The following is a 21126-nucleotide window of genomic DNA, read 5'->3' on the forward strand; positions in this document are numbered from 1 at the left end:
CTCTGGGTGACTGCTCTGTAGTCGTGAGTCGTCTCTTTAATGCCGAGCGTCAGTACCTGCACAGCCCTGAATGGAGCAGCTGCCCAGAATTTGCCTTGTCATCGATAGATGGACAGTTGCCGAGTGTCCCGTGTGCCGACCAAGGAGTTTTTGTCCCCGTCACCCTGTCCCCCGTGGTTTTATTCAGACGTTAGTTATGAATCCGTGTTTAGGATGAGAAGACGTAAACAGTAAGGAGGGTAAGCGAGAAGCTGGCAAGAGTCTGGATGGTGATGGCAGGGGAGCGCTGGCGGAGGAGTCGGGGGCGTCCCGCTGGACTGGGGTACAGCTCTGCAGCAGCAGCCGGTGCGGTTTTGCCTTGTAAGTGACACCGTTGCCTGCAGGCATCTCTGACAGCTGCTCGTGCTCCAGATTCCAGAAATTTCCATGGAACATTTCCTGAACCATCCTCCTGGTTTCTTCCCTTCCTCTCACTGAATAAAATCCGTAATAGCACCTGCCGCTTGAGTGTTTGTCTCTGCAGGACGCCGTGTTCGGGGCTGGGTGCCCTTTGTGTCATTTTGTTATCCTGGTCACTGCCAGACAGAGGTGGTAGGACCCTCATTTGACAGGTCAGGAGCCTGCAGCCTGGAGAGTTTAAAGCCTTGCCTGAATCCGCCCACTCCTGAAGGTGGCAGAGTCAGGATTCGAACTCAGGACCCATGGACACCAGCCACCCATGGGTCTTTATTTTTATATTTTTAAAAACTTTTAGTTTCAGGGGGTACACATGCAGGCGTGTTATATAGATAAGTTGGGTGTCATGGGGGTCTGGTGTACAGATTATTACAACACGTAGTAAGTACAGTACCTGATAGGTAGTTTTTCAGTCCTTTCCCTCCCACCCTCCACCCTCAAGTAGGCCTTGGTGGCCGTTGTTCCATTCTTTGTGTCAATGTGTAGCTCAAGTGAGAACATGAGATACTTGGTTTTCTGTTCCTCCGCTGGTTCGCTTATGGTATTGGCCTCCAGCTCCATCCATTTTGCTGCACAGGACATGATCTTATTGTTTTTATTATGGCTGCATGGTACTCCATAGTGTATATGTACCACATTTTCTTTATTCAGCCCACCATTGATGGGCATTTTGGTTGATTCCATGTCTTTGCTATTGTGAATAGTGCCACAGTGAACACACAACTAACTGCATGTGTCTTTATGGTAGAACAATGTATATTCCTTCAGGTATGTACCAAGTAATGCCACCTACAGTTTTGATGTTTTAATAAAGTAGAAAAGGAAACTTCAGAAATCAGCCCATAAGTCTGCAGAAGTACTTGGGGAATTCTCTCCGCAGATTGCAGCTCTCCTGCAGATTTCGATTTGTGATTTGAAACTCACATTCACACTCAGTTTTTTACTCACCAAGGTTATAAAGAAAATAACAGCTGTTGGTTCACTTTTATTCCCTTGCTGAGAGTTGGTGGTGGCTGGGATGCTGACTGATGGTTTTGATTACATGAGGAGGAGGCACGGAGGCAAGCTGACTGCCTGCGATTACAGGTTCTGCAGTCCGGTAGGAGGGAGGATTTCCAAACGGCATGCCTTTGAAAATTCACCTGAGTTTAGGAAATCTGCAGCACCTTTAATCCTGGCTAGCTGAAAATACGGCTTACATTTAAGCCACACAAATTCTGTGACATTTTAATAATGGAGATGTTAGTGGGCAGTTAACTTTTTATATATGTAAATAGAAGTTACTTTCCCCCTGTGCTGTAATTAGCAAAAGAGGGAGAAAGGGATGCTCTGTGCATCAAAGCGATTTGCCCAGGGTTACACAGAGGAAGGTGGCAGAGCCGGAAGTGGCAGAATCCAGTGCACGGGCCAGATGCCAAGTGTGTCGCCAAACTCTCCACCGCTTTAGTCGGGGGCGTGGTGGTGGCTGCTCTATCTGCTTCCCACTCACTGGCGTCCTAGCAGTGTGGGGCGTGTGCTCACCTGCAGCCACCCTCACCTGCTTGAACCAGATTTACCTAGAGGGTGGTGTGAACTCATGTGATGTGAACGATTACCTGCAGTTACCGTGAAAATTAATGGTGTGTTTTATAGTTGGAATGCTTTTTCTGCACTTATTTGATTTTTGTCTATCTCTTTAGAGAAGTGTATGGTTTTTTTTTTAAACTTGAGATGGAGTCTGGCTCTGTCACCCAGGCTGGAGTGCCGTGGCGCAATCTCGGCTCACTGTAACCTCTGCCTCCTGGGTTCCTGGGTTCAAGCAATTCTCCTTCCTCAGCCTCTTGAGTAGCTGGGATTACAGACATCCACAACCACGCCCGGCTAATTAATTTTTGTATTTTTAGTAGAGATGGTTTCACCATGTTGGCCAGGCTGGTCTCGAACTCCTGACCTCAAGTGATCCACCCTCCTCAGCCTCCCAAAATGTTGGGATTACAGGTGTGAGCCACCACGCCCGGCCAGAGGTGTGGTTTACATAAAGTAAACTCCAAGTCTTGGAAGTTTACCATTTGATGAGTTTTGACCCCCGTAGCCACAGCCGAGGTATGGAAGGCAACCATTCCCCAGCCCCAACACTTCCTCGTACCCCTTTGCAACCGGCACCACCTCTGCCCGTCTGCTTGCACCCATCTGCTGTCTGTCACTGTGGATTAGTTTGCATTTTCCAGAATAAAATAGAAATAAGATCATGCATTAAAAGGGGGGTCCCCAGCCTCCGGGCCATGGACCAGTACTGGGCCTATTAGGAACCAGGCCGCACAGCAGGAGGTGAGTGGCAGGCCAGCAAGTGAAGCTTCATCTGTATTTACAGCCACTCCCTTTGCCTTGTGTTACCCCCTGAGCTCCACTTCCTGTCAGATCGGCGGCATTAGATTCTCATAAGAGCACAAACCCTACTGTGAACAGCACATATGAGGGATCTGCATTTGGCGCTACTTATGAGACTGTAATGCCTGATGATCTGTCACTGTCTCCCGTCCCCCCCCCAGCTGGGACCGTCTAGTTTCAGGAAAACAAGCTCCGGGCTCCCACTGATTCTATGTTATGGTGAGTTGTAGAATTTTTTTCATTATATATTACAATGCAATAATAGTAGAAATAAGGTGCACAATAAATGTAATGCATTTGAATCATCATGAAACCATCCCCCTGCCTCCCATCGGTGGGAAAATTGTCTTCCATGAAACCGGTCCCTGATGCCAAGAAGGTTAGGGACCGCTGCAGTAAAGGACCCCTTCTTTGCCTGGCTTCATTCAGTCAGCATGATGATTTTTAGGGTCATTCAAGTTGTTAAGTATATCCGTAGCTTTTTCTTTTTCATTGCTGAGTCATGTTCCATTGTATGGATTTACTACAGTGTGTTTATCCTGTGGATGGATATTGATGGCGTTGTTTTCAGTTCTTGGCTTTTACAAATAGAGCTGCTGTGAACATTCACGCACAAGTCTTCATATGGGCACGTGCTTTCATTTCTCTTGGGTCATTTCTCTTGGGTAGATACCTAGGAGTAGAGTGGCTGGGAAATGTTCTGGATATATGTTTAACTTTTGCGTAAACTGCCTGCTGTTTTCCAAATTGGTTGATTTTACTCTCCCGCCCGCAGTGTGAGAGTGTCCACTTTGGGCTTAAGTTCAGCAGGCTTCTGGCGGTGATGGGATAGCAGCTGTCCTTAAGAAAGAGCGTTTGCCCTCTGTGTCTCTTGGGCTGTGAAGTGTCTTGTACTGATGAGGGGGGTGGGAGGCTGTAGGAGTGAGGCTGAGGAGGGAAAGGAGAAGCCTCAGAAAGAGGTGCAGACTGAAGACCACCTTATAAGGTCGCAAAACCCGAGGGAGCAGAGCCAGTGTGCCTCTCCTTGTGACCTCTGGCCTCAGTTTCCCTGTCTGTAAATCCAGATGTTTGGTCAAGATCAGTCTTCAAGAAGGTGCTGGGGGGGGGCGGTGTATGGCGTGCAAGCATTGTAGCCCCCAAGAGGACATTTGGCCATGTCTGGGGCAATTTGCAGTTGTTACAACTTTAGGGTGGTATGGTTATTACTGGCACGTGGCAGGTGGAGGTAAGGGATGCTGCCCAAGATCCCGCAATGCCGAGGGCAGCCCTGAGTCTTTGTCATCCCGAGACTGAGAGCCCCAGGTCAGATGAACTCTGTGACCCCCTCAGCCTCTGATCCACACTAACCAAGGGTTACTCTGGTGCACGCTTCTGTTTCAGGTGGGAACTGGTGGAATTATCTAGAAGTGTGTCTACCTGTGTGCCCAGAGGGACCCGCCCTCTCGGTGAGCAAGGATACCTGGTTCCCTGGGGTCTGACCCAGGCCCTCAGGGAGGGGGCAGCCAGGAGCCACGGGGGCCTAGCCAGCTCCTGGCCCACAAGTGTTCTAGGAAACCGGCTTCTCTGTGGGGATGTGACTCTCCCTCACTCCTCCCATTGCCTGAGTAGGCAAATTCCACCTAGCTCTTTATGACTAACTGCCTGGCAGCCTGAGCTCAGGGCAGTTCCTAACGAACTTCTTTGATTATTAACCTATGCTGGGCTCAGGGAAATTACTCACTTGTTTTCTGGCCAAGAGAAAATCTCCTGAAACTTTTATATATAAATCTTTTTGACAATTCCGCATTCAAGAGAGTTCCCCTGGCAGTTCTTCTATTTGTAGGGTGGGGAGAAAAACCCATGTAATTTCCCCAAACTGTGGATTTTGTTCCTATAGAACATGCTTGTGAGATTCAGTGTGTGTATTTGTGTGAGAGTGTGTGTGAATGTAATGTGTGTGAATTTGTGAATGTGTGAGTGTGAATGAGTGTGTGAATGTATGTGTGTGTCAATGTGTGAATGTGTATGAGTGTGAATGTGTGTGTAAATGTGATTGTGAATGTGTGAATGCGTGTGTGAAAGCGTGTGTGAATGTGTGTGAATGGATGTGTGTGAATGTGTGAATGCGTGTGTGTGAATGTGTGTGTGTGTGTGAATGTGTGTGAATGGATGTGTGTGAATGTGTGAATGCGTGTGTGTGAATGTGTGTGAATGCGTGTGTGTGAATGTGAATGCGTGTGAGTGTGTGTGTGTGTGTGAATGGATGTGTGTGAATGTGTGAATGCGTGTGTGTGAATGTGTGTGAATGCGTGTGTGTGAATGTGAATGCGTGTGTGAGTGTGTGTGAATGGATGTGTGTGAATGTGTGAATGCGTGTGTGTGAATGTGTGTGAATGCGTGTGTGTGAATGTGAATGCGTGTGTGTGTGTGAATGGATGTGTGTGAATGTGTGAATGCGTGTGTGTGAATGTGTGAATGCGTGTGTGTGAATGTGTGTGAATGCGTGTGTGTGTGTGTGTGAATGTGTGTGAATGGATGTGTGTGAATGTGTGAATGCGTGTGTGAATGCGTGTGTGTGTGAATGTGTGAATGGATGTGTGTGAATGTGTGTGTGAATGTGTGAATGGATGTGTGTGAATGTGTGAATGCGTGTGTGTGAATGTGTGTGAATGCGTGTGTGAATGTGAATGCGTGTGTGAGTGTGTGTGAATGTGTGAATGCGTGTGTGTGAACGCGTGTGTGTGAATGTGAATGCGTGTGTGTGTGTGAATGTGTGAATGCGTGTGTGTGAATGTGTGTGAATGCGTATGTGTGAATGTGAATGCGTGTGTGTGTGTGAATGTGTGAATGCGTGTGTGTGAATGTGTGTGAATGCGTGTGTGTGAATGTGAATGCGTGTGTGAGTGTGTGTGAATGTGTGAATGCGTGTGTGTGAATGTGAATGCGTGTGTGAGTGTGTGTGAATGTGTGAATGCGTGTGTGTGAATGTGAATGCGTGTGTGAGTGTGTGTGAATGTGTGTGAATGCGTGTGTGTGAATGTGTGTGAATGTGTGTGTGTGAATGAATGCGTGTGTGTGTGAATGTGTGAATGCGTGTGTGTGAATGTGTGTGAATGCGTGTGTGTGAATGTGAATGCGTGTGTGAGTGTGTGTGAATGTGTGAATGCGTGTGTGAATGTGAATGCGTGTGTGTGAATGTGAATGCGTGTGTGTGTGTGTGTGAATGTGTGAATGCGTGTGTGTGAATGTGAATGCGTGTGTGTGAATGTGAATGCGTGTGTGAGTGTGTGTGTGAATGTGTGAATGCGTGTGTGTGAATGTGAATGCGTGTGTGAGTGTGTGTGTGAATGTGTGTGTGTGGTGATGGTCATTGTCCACATTGGTGGTCATGTCACTCACATCTTGATCTGATGCTGCGTCAGCAGAATGCTGGGTAGATGGCTGTATCTTGTTTGGGAGTTTGGGAGTTTTCTTTGAGTATCTGTTTTTTAACTTTTAGGGGAGAATACCAAGGTTGGGAAACACTGGTTTTGTTGACATAAGAATAAGAAAGTTGGCCAGGTGCATTGGCTCACACCTGTGATCCCAGCACTTTGGGAGACTGAGGTGGGAGGATTGCTTGAAGCTAGGAATTCAAGACCAGCCTGGGTAACATAGGGAGACAGACCCTCATCTCTACCAAAAAACAAAACAGCCAGGTGTGTTGGTGCTGCCTATGGTCCCAGCTGCTCAGGAGGCTGAGGTGAGAGGATTGCTTGAGCCTAGGAGATTGAGGCTGCAGTGAGCCATGATTGCACCACTACCCTCCAACTTGGGCAACAGAGTGAGACCCTATGACTAAAAATCAATCAATCAATCAATCCATGCGCATCCTCCCCCATTTCTGCCTTGATTTCCCTGTTAGGATTCGCCATGGGGTAGGCAGCTGGGCAAAGGTGTCTGAGCTGGAGGTAGGTGACAAGCTCCCTGGGCCTCCCACCCTGCCTACCTCTGCTCAGTGGCTCCTGGGCCCCTCCTGACCATGTAACCTTTGCGCCAGCCAGAGAATCTGCCCTTTGCCTTCCTCTCCTGGAAGTTGTTGAGATACATGAGTGAAAATATTATTCTTTTAAGTGCTTTGGATGTTATAAAAAAATACACTGTGCTATTAATGCATGTGCAGGGCTCCCGGCTGGCCTGGGCCCTCTGCACTTGAGATTCCTCTGGCAGCATCTGTTTAGAACTGGGCACTCCTGGTTCTGGTCAAGTTTATCCTGACCAGTTCATTTCGTGGCAGTTCTGGTCATTTTTGAGAAAATCTAGTTTGCAGTTTCATTGGGCCCCTTTGTGCTTTTCTAGTTCAGATGTGGCTTCTCTAGTTTTTTCTTGCCGCTAAATGGTCTTAAAGGTTTGAGATCGGTGGTTCTCAGACTTTAGCCTGCATCAGGGTCACCTCAGGTCACCTGTGTTTTAACTGAGGGTGGGTTAAAATGCACATCACTGTGCCAGGTGCGGGTGGCTCATGCCTGTAATCCCAACACTTTGGGAGGCTGAGGCGGGCAGATCACTTGAGGTCAGGAGTTAGAGACCAGAGTGGCCAACATGGTGAAACCCCGTCTCTACTAAAAATACAAAAATTAGCCAGTAGTGGTGACAGGCGCCTATAATCCCCGCTATTCGGGAGGTTGAGGCAGGAGAATCCCTTGAACCCAGGAGGCGGAGGTCGCAGCGAACAGAGATCGCGCCACTGCACTCCAGCCTGGGCGGCAGAACAAGACTCCGTCTCAGAAAAAAAAAAAAAAAAAAAAATGCAGATCACTGGGCTCCACCCCCAGAAGTTCTGATTCAGTGGGTGGCGGGTGAGGCCTGGGAACTTGCCTTCCTGACGAGCCCCCTGGCAAGGCTGCTGCTGCCATTTTGGTGCCACACTTTGGGTACTGTGGCTCTGGGCACTCCCAATCCAGGTGCCATGGCATGGGGAGCAGTGGGTGAACCAAATCCTGGAGCCTGGACTGTTCCGGTGGGTGCATTCCTGGCTGGTGGATAGAGGACCACCCAGCTGTGCTTGATGGGGTCTAGAAGCATCGAAACTGGTTTGCCGTTATGATGTCCATGAGGTTGGAGTCCTTTCTTAGTTAAAAAGCCCAAAGACCTAACAACACAGCACCCCGACGCTCAACCCTCCCGAGAATGATTGAGCTCTTCCAAATAAAGGGCGATTTTGTAGCTTTTCAAGTTTTAACAGTTTGATAACTCCCAGGCTCCTGTTGAGATGTTTTATGATGAGGTTGTGCTTTCCCCTGTATCTTTCCTGTGGGTGTTTATGTGTACAGAACACATATATCTGTACTTACGTGACTGAGCACAGGCGATTTCCCCGAGTCTCACCTTGGTGTGTGCCAGTGCAGTCCGTGTGCACACACACACACACACACACATCTCAGAGAATGTTGATGTGGCAATTCATGTTTGACAGCTGGGTTAACCCATAAATAGATCCAAAAATATAAATCTACCCAGACCTGAACCTGCTTAAGCCTTTAAGTGGCTCACTAGGGCTTTTAGAATGAAGTTGAAATTCCTTGGCCTCACTCTTAAGCCTTTTTAGAAGGAGTCATGGAGGAAGTAAAGAAATGGAAATGGAATTGCCTTGCTGGGCTCCCAGGCCCTTTTCCGTGGCCCTGCCTGCTCTCCAGCCTGGTCTCGCCCCACCTGTGGTACCTTCGCTGTGGAGGATACCAGGAACCAGGCTCACAGTTCCTGGCAGGCCACTTCCTCTGCCTGGGGCCCTGCCTGGGGCTTTGGATCACCTGAGTCCTGCCCCTTGGCAAGCCTCTTTTCTTAACCCACTTGACGCCCTCACAACCCAGCTCAGGAGTCCTGCTTCCCCGAGGCCATTCCAATGGCTCCTGCTGGCGATGCCAGGGCCCGCCACCTGGTGGCTTGTGCACTTTGGTGTGATGTGGTCTGCACGTCTCTCCCCAGCATGGGCTCAAGGTGCTCAGGAACCAAACCCCAGTGTCTCGTCCAGGACTGGACACATGGTGAGAGCTCCATGGAGCTTAACTGCACGAGGGAGGCGGGATGGACTCTGGCCTGCAGGGCACAGTCTGTAGCAACAAGGAACATACCTGGTGTTTAGATCAGATGTTCAATGACTCACGTCCCAGAGAAGGGGCCTGCAGCCATATTGATCAGTTGGGGAGCTTGTATACTCAGGCCATTGAGGTTGCCATGGCCACCATTTTGGGAATCTTTTCTTTGGGAGTTGCCATCCGAAGTTAGGGCACTAAAAAAGTCCTTAAATTTAGGTAATGTTTACCTTAAGCAGATGGTCTTTGCCTTTTAGAACTGTCAGAACTTGTTTACCCTTCAAGCTGGGAACCGTGGTAAGTTGACTCTTTGGGTCCTTGGTTGAAAACATGATGAGAATCCCATTCTGGCTGATTCAAGCAGACATGGATTTTATCTGAAGGATGTGGGGGTGGCTTTGAGCATGGAGGCATTGGGATGGACTGAACCACGGGCCCAGGGGACAGGTGCAGGCTGCCTGTGTATTTAGGACACCTCTTGGGTTGCCTGGAGAGTGGTTGATTGGCCCAGATTCTGCCACTCCTTGGCCAGGGGAGGCCTTTCATGGACAGCCTCATCAGAGTAGCAGCAGAGAGAAGAGCGGGGCAGGTCCTCAAAGGAACACTGAAAAGGTTCTCTGAAAGACAGGGGCATAGATACTGAGCTGGCAATAACAGCGCTGATCCACTGGGGTGGGAAGGGCCACAAGCTGTTCTGTCAACACGGAGTTGTTCGTCAGGCGTCATGGGTATCATTTTGTGCATCTGCCCTTGTTCAGTGTTTCCTTGTAATTTTGCAGAAAAAAGTCTGCTTAGTGTTAAGCCAGACATTCTGCAGCCTTTAAAAGAGAATCGAAATGGAGAGATTGTGATGTGTTCATTGGTGACTTTTGACACGGATGCTAACCCGTAAGATGTGCAGATATATCATGTGCAAACTGTTAAGATGCTGTCAACATTTTGAATGACTTCTTGCAAATAGTAAGGAAATTAAACACACACAGAGCTGGGCAAATGCTAGAGGATGGTGTTGCCTTTTGCATCTTGGTGGGAAAGAGATATTTAAGGGGGTGAGGAGAGCTCAGCAGCAGCGACTTAAGGGCCTGCTAGGAGCGGGGAGAAGTTGGTTGCTGGAGTATGCAGCCTCTGTAGCCCAGTCCTCCGAGGATCATGACAGGTGGCTGGGTGCCTCAGTGCTCAGGTGTGGGCTCCTGCTCCTGCCGCGTGGGCTCCGCTACTGCTGCTGCTGCTGCTGGCCTCGCGGTTCCCATGGACTCTCCCTCACCTGTGCTTCCGTCTGCTCCCCGACTTCATGGTTGGAACGTGCTGTCTTCCCATCCCTCTGGGCACGTGGCTCCTCTTTTACGTGCATGTCTGGCGAAAAGTATATCCCCAGTAAAGGCTTGCAGAATGCATGTCTTTCCTGAATGTTCTGCTCTGCTCCCTAGCCCCCAGAAATAAAACGGAAATGCTGCACTGCTTCCCTCTCTCAGGCCCAGGAGCATTATTATTATTTTTTTTAATCTCTTGTGGCACTTTTCTACTTTCTCCTCCACGGTACAGCTGCTTTTTGAGAAGGCAGTGTATGCCGTCTCTAAGAAGAGTCCTCAAATGGAGTCTGGTGCAGCTTCTTTCTAACTGTGTGCTTTTGGGAAAGCCATTTGAATTTGGAGCCTCCGTTTCCTCTTGCTTTACTCCAAAGGAAACAAGCGTAAGTGCTTGGCACCTGCAGCCCGAGCACAGTTCATGCCGCCCCTATTCCTGGCCAGCCTCCCTCCTCCAGGACCCAGCAGGAATGTGTTTGTCGCCTCTGGCCCTGTGCATCCTGGCTTCCCATCATAGCTGGAGACCCTGGGACAAATGCCTGTGGAGTGGATGAGTGAGTGGATGCAGGTCCACTGAGCTCCCCGGCAGGCTTCAGAATCTTCCCTGTGTTCTGGAAGTAAGTGGCGTCGCTGCCCAGTTTAGGAGAGTGCCGTGTGGGACTCTGTTCCATTAGCTGGGTTGGTGCAGTGGGACTGAACTTTCTTTGGTTGCCCCCCCTGCAAACAGTCATGCAGATGTTATTGATGGGCAGTTGCAGGTAGAAGCATTTTTGGCCCTACAGGGTAGATCTACCAGCATGGCAGGCTGATCAGCCATGGGTGCTGCGTGGCTCTGGAGGGGCTTGGCGCCTGCATTAGTCAGCTCGGGCTGCCATGACAAAATACTACAGACTGGGAGGCCCAAACGCATTTTCTCACAGTTCTGGAGGCCGAGAGTCCGTGATCAAGGCACTGGCAGGTTTGGCTTCTTCCCGTTCTGTGCCTCACCTGGTCTTTTCCGTGTGTGTGGTCTTCAGTGTTTCTCCGTTCTCAGGAGGACACCAGTCTTGTTGGATGAGGGTCCCACCCTTAAGCCCCCATATTACCATGATTGCCTCCTTAAAGACCTTATCTCCAACGACAGTCACCAGGGGGTGTGAGCCTCTGCAGAGGAATTTGGGGGATACTGCGCAGTCCGTACAGCATCCCTCCCTCCCTGGTGGTTTCTGAGGATTTGTCGCTGATGTAGCATCACGAGTGTTTCGTCACTTAACCCAGAGCAGGGCTTTGATGACATAGCTGTGCCCAACGTAGATCTTTATGATAATTTTATTTTAGTTGAGGTTGCAGGGACTAATTTTTACTGGAAAGAAGTAGCAGCCATGAGGCAGGAGATCCTCTTTACTTTGTAAAAAAATGTAAAAGAACTTGTTTAGATCAAAGTCATGTTTTTAAAATATAAACTAGATTATGAAAAAAAACCTAAAACCTGATTTAAAAAGAAGCCTGGGCCAGGTGCAGTGGCTCACACCTGTAATCCCAGCACCCTGGGAGGCCGAGGCAGGCGGATCACTTGAGGTCAGGAGTTCAAGACCAGTCTGGCCAACATGGTGAAACCCTGTTTCTACTAAAAATACAAAAATTAGTCAGACGTGGTGGTGCGTGCCCGTAACCCCAGCTACACGGGAGGCTGAGGCAGGTGAATCTCCTGAACCTGGGAAGTGCAGGTTGCAGTGAGCCAAGATCGTGCCTCTGCACTCCAGCCTGGGTGACAGAGTGAGACTCTGTTTCAAAAAAAAAAAAAAAAAGGTAGAACTCATAGTTGCCATTGAGGTCTGAGTCCTGGCTTGCCTCAGTTGGGGTTCTTGCCCCATTTGCAGGTGAGGGGTGGAAGCTCAGGCAGGCCCAGCCTCCGAAGGTGCAGCGCAGAGACCCTAACCGGAGAGCTGGAAATGCTTTCTTAGAGAAAGCGCAGAAGGGCTGTGGCCATCTCTCCTTTGCCCGAAGACGACTGTTCTGCTGCATTGGGTTCACTGTGGTGTTCCTGTAACTCTGATGTTTAATTCACGTGAAGACAGTGGAGCTGTTTACACTGTTTGATTGATTGGATGCTTATCAGGAATCTCAAAACCCAGCTTTGGGCAACCAGATGCCTTTGACTTCTCTTTCTCCTCCACTGACAGTGATCTCTGAATGCTTTTTAAAAAGGTTTTTCATAAAGAATATAAAAAGTGACAGAAATAAAATTGGCAATCAACCAAATTCCTTACCTCCCGAATTGCCTCTTCTAAGACTTTTTGTGATGATGTATGTGCCCCGCCCTGCAATTGGTTTCATAGAAAATTCCTTGGATTTCCTCTTTTTCTGGTGAAGAGCCAGGGCGGAAGCTGCAGGTCACCGGGTACCAGCTGTTTCCCACCGTCAGCCTCGGGAGGGGCACGGAGCTTTGCAAATGTCTCTTCAGCTGGTGTTTTCTGCCATAGGACAAAGAGAAAGGAGAGTGACACATGGTGTTTTGAATGTTTTAATAAGAAAACAGCCTCCACCTGCACACAAACAAAAAAAATTAATGCTTGGATATAACTTTTTTAATCCTCAAAGTAATAATAACTTTCTATCTCATAAGCCAGAGGGATGGTGGCGTAGCTAACAGCAGCTGCACTCCCTCAGGTTAAACTTCACATCTTGACTGGCAGGCTTGCCTCGGGTGCACTTCGTGAATGCCCGCTGCTCCTGCAGCGGAAGGGTCTCCTGTCCTTGGGCCTCAGTGGCAGGGGCAGCAACAGGAGGCTGCAGCCAGTTGGCTTCACACTGTTTGGGAACAGCAGAATGGTCAGAGCAAACCTCAACATTATCTGAAATGAGTACTATTCACAACAGCAATTTGCAGGTTATGTGACAAGAATCATATCATTTAGTGTGTATGTATGTGTTTATTTATGAGACAGGGTCTCACTCTGTTGCCCAGGCTGGAGTACAGTGCTGCAGTCATAGCTCACCATAACCTCAAACTCCTGGGCTCAAGCAATCCTCCTACCTCAGCTTCCCAGGTAGCTAGGACTACAGGCGCACACCACCACACCTGGCTAATTCTTTATTATTTTTGTAGAGACAGGCAGGGTCTTGCTCTGTTGCCCGGGCTGGTCTTGAATGCCTTAAGTGATCCTCCCGCTATGGCCTCCCGAGTTGCTGGGGTTACAGGCATGAGCCACCGCACATGGCCCTAGTTTATATTTATTAATTGGTTTAATCCTCCCAGCAATTTAAAGATATAATTCCTGATATATAGGTGTCAGAATTTGAGACTAAGAGTATTGAGTGATAATTCATTTCTCACCTCTCTGGAAGAAGGTGTAATGATAAGCATAGAAAATACAGAATTTTCTATATACTGATATAACACATGTTTTCTTGTGTGTATGTGTATATGTGTTGTGTGTGCATAGTGAACAAAGGCAGAAGAAACATTTAGGCTTGAATTTTTTGAGCTAAGTATTATTTTCTAGAGCTTACCAAAAAATCCAAACACACACGTAAGTATATAGAATAAGCGTAATGATCTCCCGTGTACCCTCAACCAGCTTCAGTAATTAGCTCATCCTGTATACACCCTGCCACCTACCAATATTATTATTATCATTATTTATTTTTTTGAGGCAGAGTCTTGCTCTTGTTGCCCAGGCTTGAGTGCAATGGCATGATCTCCGTTCAGTGCAACTTCCACCTCCTGGGTTCAAGCGATTCTCCTGCCTCAGCCTCCTGAGTAGCTGGGATTACGGGTGCCCACCACCACGCCCGGCTAATTTTTTTGTATTTTTAATAGCGATGGGGTTTCACTGTGTTGTCCAAGCTGGTCTCGAACTACTGACCTCAGGTGATTCGCCCGCCTCGGCCTCCCAATATCCTGGGATTATAGGCATGAGCCACCACGCCCGGCCTCAGTATTATTTCGAAGTGAATTCCAGACACCCTGCCATTTCATCCATAAATACTTCAGTATCTATCTCTAAAAGATGAGAACTTAAAGCACACATGACCACGTTACCACACTTTAGAAAATGAACAGTTCCTTAATATGGTCAAATACCCAGTCTGTGCCCACATTTCCAATTGTCTCATGATTGCCATAACTTTTCCCTTCAGTTTGCCTGTTGGAATCAGGATCAAATACTGTGTGCACGTTGCAGTTGGTGGAGACTTCTTCCGAAACTCCTCCAGTGAGTAGGTTCCACGACCGTCTTTCTCTCCTTCATGGGGCCTGTGTTTGTTCAGAAGCCAGCATTGCTGGTCTGGATTTTTTTGACTGCCTCCCCTTGGAGTCAGTTAGCATGCTCCTTTGTCTCATGTATTTCCCTATAAATTAGTGGGTGTTTGGAGGCTTGTTTAGTTTTTTAGCTTTTGTTTGGTTTGGTTGGACTCCTTCCTGGGCGGGTCTGTGTGGTTCATCAGGAGGATCCCACCTTGTATTTGTCATTTTGCCCGTGTTAGCAGTCTGGACCAGTTAGCTTGTCAGAGGTTGCAAAATGATGATTTTTTAATTCTCTCTTTTTTTTTTTTTTTTTTTTTTTGCTGTTATTTGTTTAAGATGAGATAATTCTATAAAGAGTACCTTTCAGGTCATGTAGGAAAGGCAAGATAACCCTCTTTATTTACTAATCGTAAAAATAACAAGTTTTGTTTTAGTAGACTCCCATTAAAATTGACTAATTAGTTTTAGATCATTGTGAACTCTCCGGATTAAACGTACGTGGTGCATTCCGATGGAAGCTGTTATGGATGCTCCAGTGATCCCATCTTTGGCGTGTGGAAGCGTTTCAGGAAGCCTCCTGTGTTCTCTTGACATTGACCACTTCCTGGATTTCTGATGTCACAGGAAAGATAAAGATGGAAAGATGCTCCAGGCTCATGTGGTACTTTGGTCATCTCTCTAGCAGTCAGGGTTCGCAGGGACACGAACATAATTCCTCATTTGCTTTGGGCTTCCCCATGCAACTCTCAGAAGACAGCTCCAGCACAGCTTCCAACAGTGTGACCACCAGAACAAGGTCAATGTGCTACAAATTGCTTTTCATCTTTAGGGCGTATCTCACTTTCAGTGATAAACTCCAGTTATTGTGTCTTAAATCACGTGGAATTGGTCTTCTCTGTGACTCTGCTATCCTGGTGGAGGTGTACTTAGATACATTTCTTTATTTTCAATTTTTAGGGAAATAGTTATGTAACTAGTTAACATATTTATGTGGAACCGATGTCACATCATCAAAATAAATTCTAAGAGTCCTGGCTTTGATTCTTAAAGATAAATTCAAAGACTCTATCTTTGTCACTTTTTCACCTTCTCTTTACCTATAAATATTTTTTAATAAGTATTGTTTATACTTGTCTCTTAAATATAAGCAAATACATCTGTATGGGTACTTATATAACCTCCTGCTTAGATACATGTAGCTTCCCATGCACTGTTTTTCATTTGCCTTTTTAACTTAGGAACGTGTTCTGGAAACCACTCCATAGTGCGGGCTCCAAAACAGGCCTCATTGTGAAACTGTTCCCAATTTATTAACAGGTCTCCTATTGATAGACGTTGGAATCGATCCAGTTTCTTGTTTTTGTTTGTTTTATATGTGTGTGTGTGTGTGTGTGTGTGTGTGTGTGTGTGTGTTGCTATTGAAAAATAATGCTGTATAGTCTACATCTGTCTTTTTCTTATTTCTTGTCAATGTATTTTTGGGATAGATGCCTAGAAAGGAGGATTGCTAAGTCAAAAGGGTAATGTGCATGTAGTTTCGCTAAAGGTTGCCAAATTCCCATCCATGATAAGTGTGCCACCAGCAATGTACGTGAGTGCCTCTTTCCCAACAGGGTGTTGTCAAGCTATTGGATGTTTGCCAGAGAGGCACAGCTTGGTTTTTGAATACATCGGATGTAATCAGGATGTGCAGTCTTTTTGGTTCCTAGAGGCTGACTGGGCTCTGAGAAGCCTAGAACATTTCCTCAAGAGTTTGAGAGTCTGTTTAGGGGTGATGAGGCTTCCTGGCAGTTCCTTAAACGTCAGTAAACATTGTTCGTGTGCCCACCCTGGGCCAGGCTCTGTTAGAAGCTGGAGCTGTGGACAGGGAGTCCAGATGGAGTGGTGAGAATGTCATGTCAGTTGAGGATTTGAACAGCCCACTGGTTTTGGTAAAAAGGTGGTAAGGAGTGGGCACACTGAACTTAGACCTTCTGGGCTTCTGTCTGTACCAGCTCCGAGATAACCTGTCCTCTATAAGACGCTCAGCCTCTCTGTGCCTGTAGGGTATTGATAATACCAATCTCATGGTTCATAGGAGGCGTGATGGTGGTGATGGTGGAAGTGAGGAAGGAGAGGACTCAAGAGAATGGGAGACACCCTGGAGAAGCCTAGCTGGGGAGGGAAGGAAGATGGCTCATGAGGAAGGCCAGGTTTTTGGTTGGGAGAGACTTGGGCTTGGTGAGTGCTTGGAGGATACTGGCCCTGATGAAGGAGCGATTGCAGGGACAGGGTGATGCTGATGAAGAGGCTGGCCACAAGGCAGAGGGGAGGCTGAAAAGTGTGTGAAGATGGCTGATTGAGAAAGACAAGTAAGATGGGAGGAAGGGAGGACGTCTTGGCCTTTGTGCCTGAGCCTGTTTGCAAGGCTGGAAAGCTGAACTTTGTGGTGATATCTGTTTGGTACTGTTAGAGCAGTTTGTCCTGCATCTCTGGGCAACCTGTGGGCAGAAAAGGAGAAGGATAGATCCTTCTGATATCTCCTGGGTTTGGCAGTTGGCATGGTGGATGTCATGTGGGTGACATTGTGCCACCAGGATGTCTTAGCTGGGGCTACTGTAACAAAACACCTAAGACTGAGTGGCTTAAACAATAGTCGTTTATGTCTCGCAGTTCTGGAGGCTGGGAGTCCAAGATGAGGGAGCCAGTGAGGGCAGGCTCTGGTGAGGGCTCTCTTCCTGGCTTACAGATGGCCGCCTTCTCGCTGTGGCCTCTCATGGTGGAGAGAGAGAAAGGCTGGTCTCTTCCTCTTCCTGTAAGGGCACTGATCCCATCATGCTCCTCACCGCCATGACCTCATCTAAACCTGATCACCTCCCAGAGGCCCCACTTCCTTATGCCATCACACTGGGGTTTAGGGCTTCAGCATACGGATTCGGGGGAACACATGCATTCAGCGCGTAACAGGGTGAGGGTGCAGTTCTTCAGCTGGAGCCCCAGGAGGCTCTTGGGGAAAAAGCGTTTCCTTCCCTGTGGCGATCTAGGCTTTGCTCACCTGTGCTGCATGGTGATTGTTGTGAATTTTGAGAGGGACTGCTTCCCATCAGCACCTGAGTCAAGGCCTAGGACTTGATGGATGGTGCCTCGCAGGGTCAGCTGCTTGGTGCAGGTTCCTGTGCCCATGTCAGGGTACATGCTGTCCGTTAAGCTCCCTCCCAGCCCTTAGTGGTCCTCACTGTGAAAAGCTGATTTTGTGTAAGGCTTTATCCCACCCAGGGATGAAACGACAGGTGTTACCAGTCAGGCAGTGGGGTGGGAATGGGTGTCTGCAGGGGAGGCTGCATGGACGTGGCCGGGGGTGGTGGCCAGTGGTCAGGTGGCCTTGGGTTGAAAGGCCCACTGACCACTGTGTGACCTGGTCAGGGTGTGGGATTGCACCCTGCTTCCCTGTCCTTCCAGTGGGAATGACACTGCATGGACGTAGCGGGGGGATGGTGGTCTTGGATTGAATGGCCCACTGACCACCCTGTGACCTGACCAGGGTGTGGGATTGCAGCCTGCCTCCCCACCCTTCCAGTGGGGATGACCCTGCACAGATGAGGCTGGGGGCGGTGGCATTGGGTTAAATGGCCCACTCACCACCCTGTGACCTGGCCAGGGTGTGGGATTGTGCCCAGCTTCCCCGTCCTTCCAGTGGGGATGACAACGGGCATTTGCTGAGTTCCATGGGACCGTGGAAAGGGCTGTGTCACTGTAGACGCTCCATTGGAAATGCTGATGTGTATTCTTACCACGGGCATCCGTGGGCCACCATTTTCTCCTGGCATCTGGCTGCCCTTGGAACCCAGCAACACCCAGGGACTTGGGCTGTGATCAGAAGTCCTGCCCAGAGCGAGTAGGGTCACGCCAGAGTGAGGCTGGGGACAGCATGGTCCACTGTGGCCCAGATGTAACTTTTAGTCCTGCCTCCTTATCCGGTTTGGCAGGAACAGGACAGGGTGGTTAGCAGGCTGCAGTGTGGTGGGAGTGAAAGTGTACAGTCCTGTGTGATATTTTTGCACAGCCTGACAGTGGGGGCAAGTTTAGAGCCTTTGAGCTGAGAATCTAGAGAGAGCAGTGGATGCAGATGGGTAGTTGCTCGTCCTTGCTGTGAGAAGACAGGCCATGGGGCTGCACCCAGCCCCCATGGGTAAGTATAACCCCCACCCCACCACTGCCCGCCCACCATGCCTTCCCTACATGGATGAGTTGCTCCCTCCTATAAAGTAGGAAAACATGCTTACTGCTGGAGAGGATGCCTAACAACAGCTCCTGCTGCCCAGTGAGGAAGGGACCCTGTGTGCAAGAGAAAACCTGATTGCAGGTAACACATCACCCCTCTCTTTTAGGGACCTCACCCCTGTCTTTTAGGGACCTCATTGGCTTGTCTTGGACCTAAACATAATTAGTGGGGTTAGGGGTGAGGAGAGAAACTCTTCAGTGAACAGTTGTCTTCTTGGGCCAGTTGTTGGATATTGCTCGCCAGCTAGTTATTAAATTCTAGAAAAACTAATTCTTTGTACAGATTCTAGGTAAAATGTCTCTGTTGCAAAATAGGATTTTTCAATTAAGAAAAGCTTTAAAATGTATCATGTGTTCCTCCTTAGTCTGCAGAATCTGAATGTCACCTTAAAATGTCAGGGTTAAATTTCTTACGGTTAGTACATGAGGCAGGCGTGACATTTAGCACAGAAAATTGAGATTGATTACTTTCATTTACTTTCTCTTTTTTGGGGCAGTAACTGTTTAATGTTAAATTTGTATTGTATGTCGGTGCCTCTTTTGAAACTGGAGATACTGATGTGATCTTAAGCAAATGTCTCCAACACGAGAAAAAGAGGACTGATATATAATGTGGAGGACTGAGAGGCAGTTGTATCCGGATGGCTATTTTTCAAAGTCAAGGCCACTCAGCCAGATGAATCCAGAGGTATATCTAGATTCTCTTGATTGACAGGAACCTGCAGACCAGCTGTGCTCTCTTGGTCCTGTGGCCTTCCATGGGGGAGGCTTTGGTGCACCGCAGATGTCTTGGCCTGTCTCTTCTGATGACGTCCCTTTGCTTATAACTCACACCTGTTTACTTGGAGACTGAATTAGATTTTTAGTTTTGCAGCAAGAAAATCATTTGAAATTGTAGACTATCCCTCTTGACATCTGATTACATAAAAAGGTTTAACAAGCCTTTTGTGAATAAGTTAGGGTGACAAGGAATTATTTGGAGAAGTAAAAAAGCCTTAAAAATTAAAAAAAGTTTTTACAAGTAATAAGAACTTTACAAAATTACTGTGTGCGCATTAATATCAAAGGGAGATACTGATGAGGACCTGAACAACATGGGTGATGGGTAAAAGGTCATTGCCACCCTGAGGTTGGAAATTTGAGGTGCTCGTTGCTTCTTTGGGTTCAGAATAGTTATGATTTATGATAAACCTAAAAGTTAAAGTACCACAGTTTTCTCTCAAGTCGTATGTGGGTGGGTTGTGTCCAGAAGCAAATAGGAAAACTTCCACAGATGGAATGAAATAGTGGAACAGATACGGTGGTTTTGTTTTGGAAAGGATTTATCTCCAAACTTTCGGGGTGGAGGCATTCTAGACTTGTTTTTCTTCTGAGATGGAAACACTGGCAAACTTGGAGTCTTCTGTGAAACTGTATCAAGCAAAAGTGAAACAGTACTTGTTCTGTGACAAGTTAGTATTTTGTCCATGACATGCAGCAATCAGTAGAAATAGATAAGGGATGGTATATTGGAAAATCCCCTGGAAATGAGAAATGGTGGGTGACATGTGATGAGAGGAGGAGGATTCAGGGAGCAGAATGAAGACACTGGCCAGGAAAGCATTTCAGTGTGGAGGTGGGGCTGCTTAGACATTTAAATTGACCTAAATCAAGCAGTTATTAGTAAGTGGGGAAAACACCGGAAAAATCGCACTCCATTCCTGTGCCTGTCAGGGCTGTTCTATTATTTGGAAACAGACTTTACTTACTTACCTTATTGATTGATTGAGACAGGGTCTCAGTCTGTTGCTTAGGCTAGAGTGCAGTGGCACGATCATGGCTCACTGCAGCCTCGAATTCCTGGGTTCAGGTGATCCTCCCACCATAGCCTCCTGAGTAGCTGGGACCACGGGCGTGCACCATCATGCCTGGCTATTTTTTTTTTTTTAATTTATTTTTGCATTTTTTTGTAGATATGAGGTCTTACTACATTGCGCAGGCTGGTCTCGAACTCTTTTGCTCAAGCCATCTGCCCATCTTGGCCTCCCGAAGTGCTGGGATTACCGGAGTGAGCTACCGCTCCTGGCCTACTTTAAATATCTATAATTTGTGTTCATTGTAGAGTTATTCACGGTAGAAACAGGGTGAAAAAAATGCCCACAGCCTAGCATTTCAAGGTGCAGTGTTTTAGTTCTTGTGTCTGTCATTACAGATGTGCTTTACCTGCTCCCATTCACACCTTAGAACAGAGAGGCTCCTTTGTATAAAGGTGTTGGTAAAGCCTTATGCCCTGCATTTCACATCTAGCAATATAATAAGTAGAGCATGTTCACCAAATTCGAGTACACAGATGTTTCATAACTAGCCACACTTCTTTGGACATGTAAGTTGCTTCTCAGTTTTCACTATTCTCGGCAATGCAGTGAGGATATTTTCATGATAACCTCATTAGGCTCTTTGTGATGTTGTCCTGGATCTGTCA

At 47.7% G+C, this 21126-nt stretch overlaps 2 protein-coding genes across 4 annotated transcripts in view; one reads left to right on the forward strand and one right to left on the reverse strand.

The window, feature by feature from the left end:
• Nucleotides 1–21126, forward strand: part of AGAP1 (ArfGAP with GTPase domain, ankyrin repeat and PH domain 1) — a 638294-nt gene that overhangs the window by 13804 nt on the left and 603364 nt on the right. The gene's annotated exons all lie outside the window — the stretch shown is intronic.
• Nucleotides 365–13464, reverse strand: LOC134737482 (histidine-rich glycoprotein-like). The gene has a single exon (XM_063645771.1). The coding sequence runs from the start codon at nt 6190–6192 to the stop codon at nt 4636–4638; it is 1557 nt and encodes a 518-aa protein (XP_063501841.1). The 5' UTR covers nt 6193–13464; the 3' UTR covers nt 365–4635.

The sequence above is a fragment of the Symphalangus syndactylus genome, chromosome 8 (genome assembly GCF_028878055.3).
Source record: "Symphalangus syndactylus isolate Jambi chromosome 8, NHGRI_mSymSyn1-v2.1_pri, whole genome shotgun sequence".
Taxonomy (NCBI): domain Eukaryota; kingdom Metazoa; phylum Chordata; class Mammalia; order Primates; family Hylobatidae; genus Symphalangus; species Symphalangus syndactylus.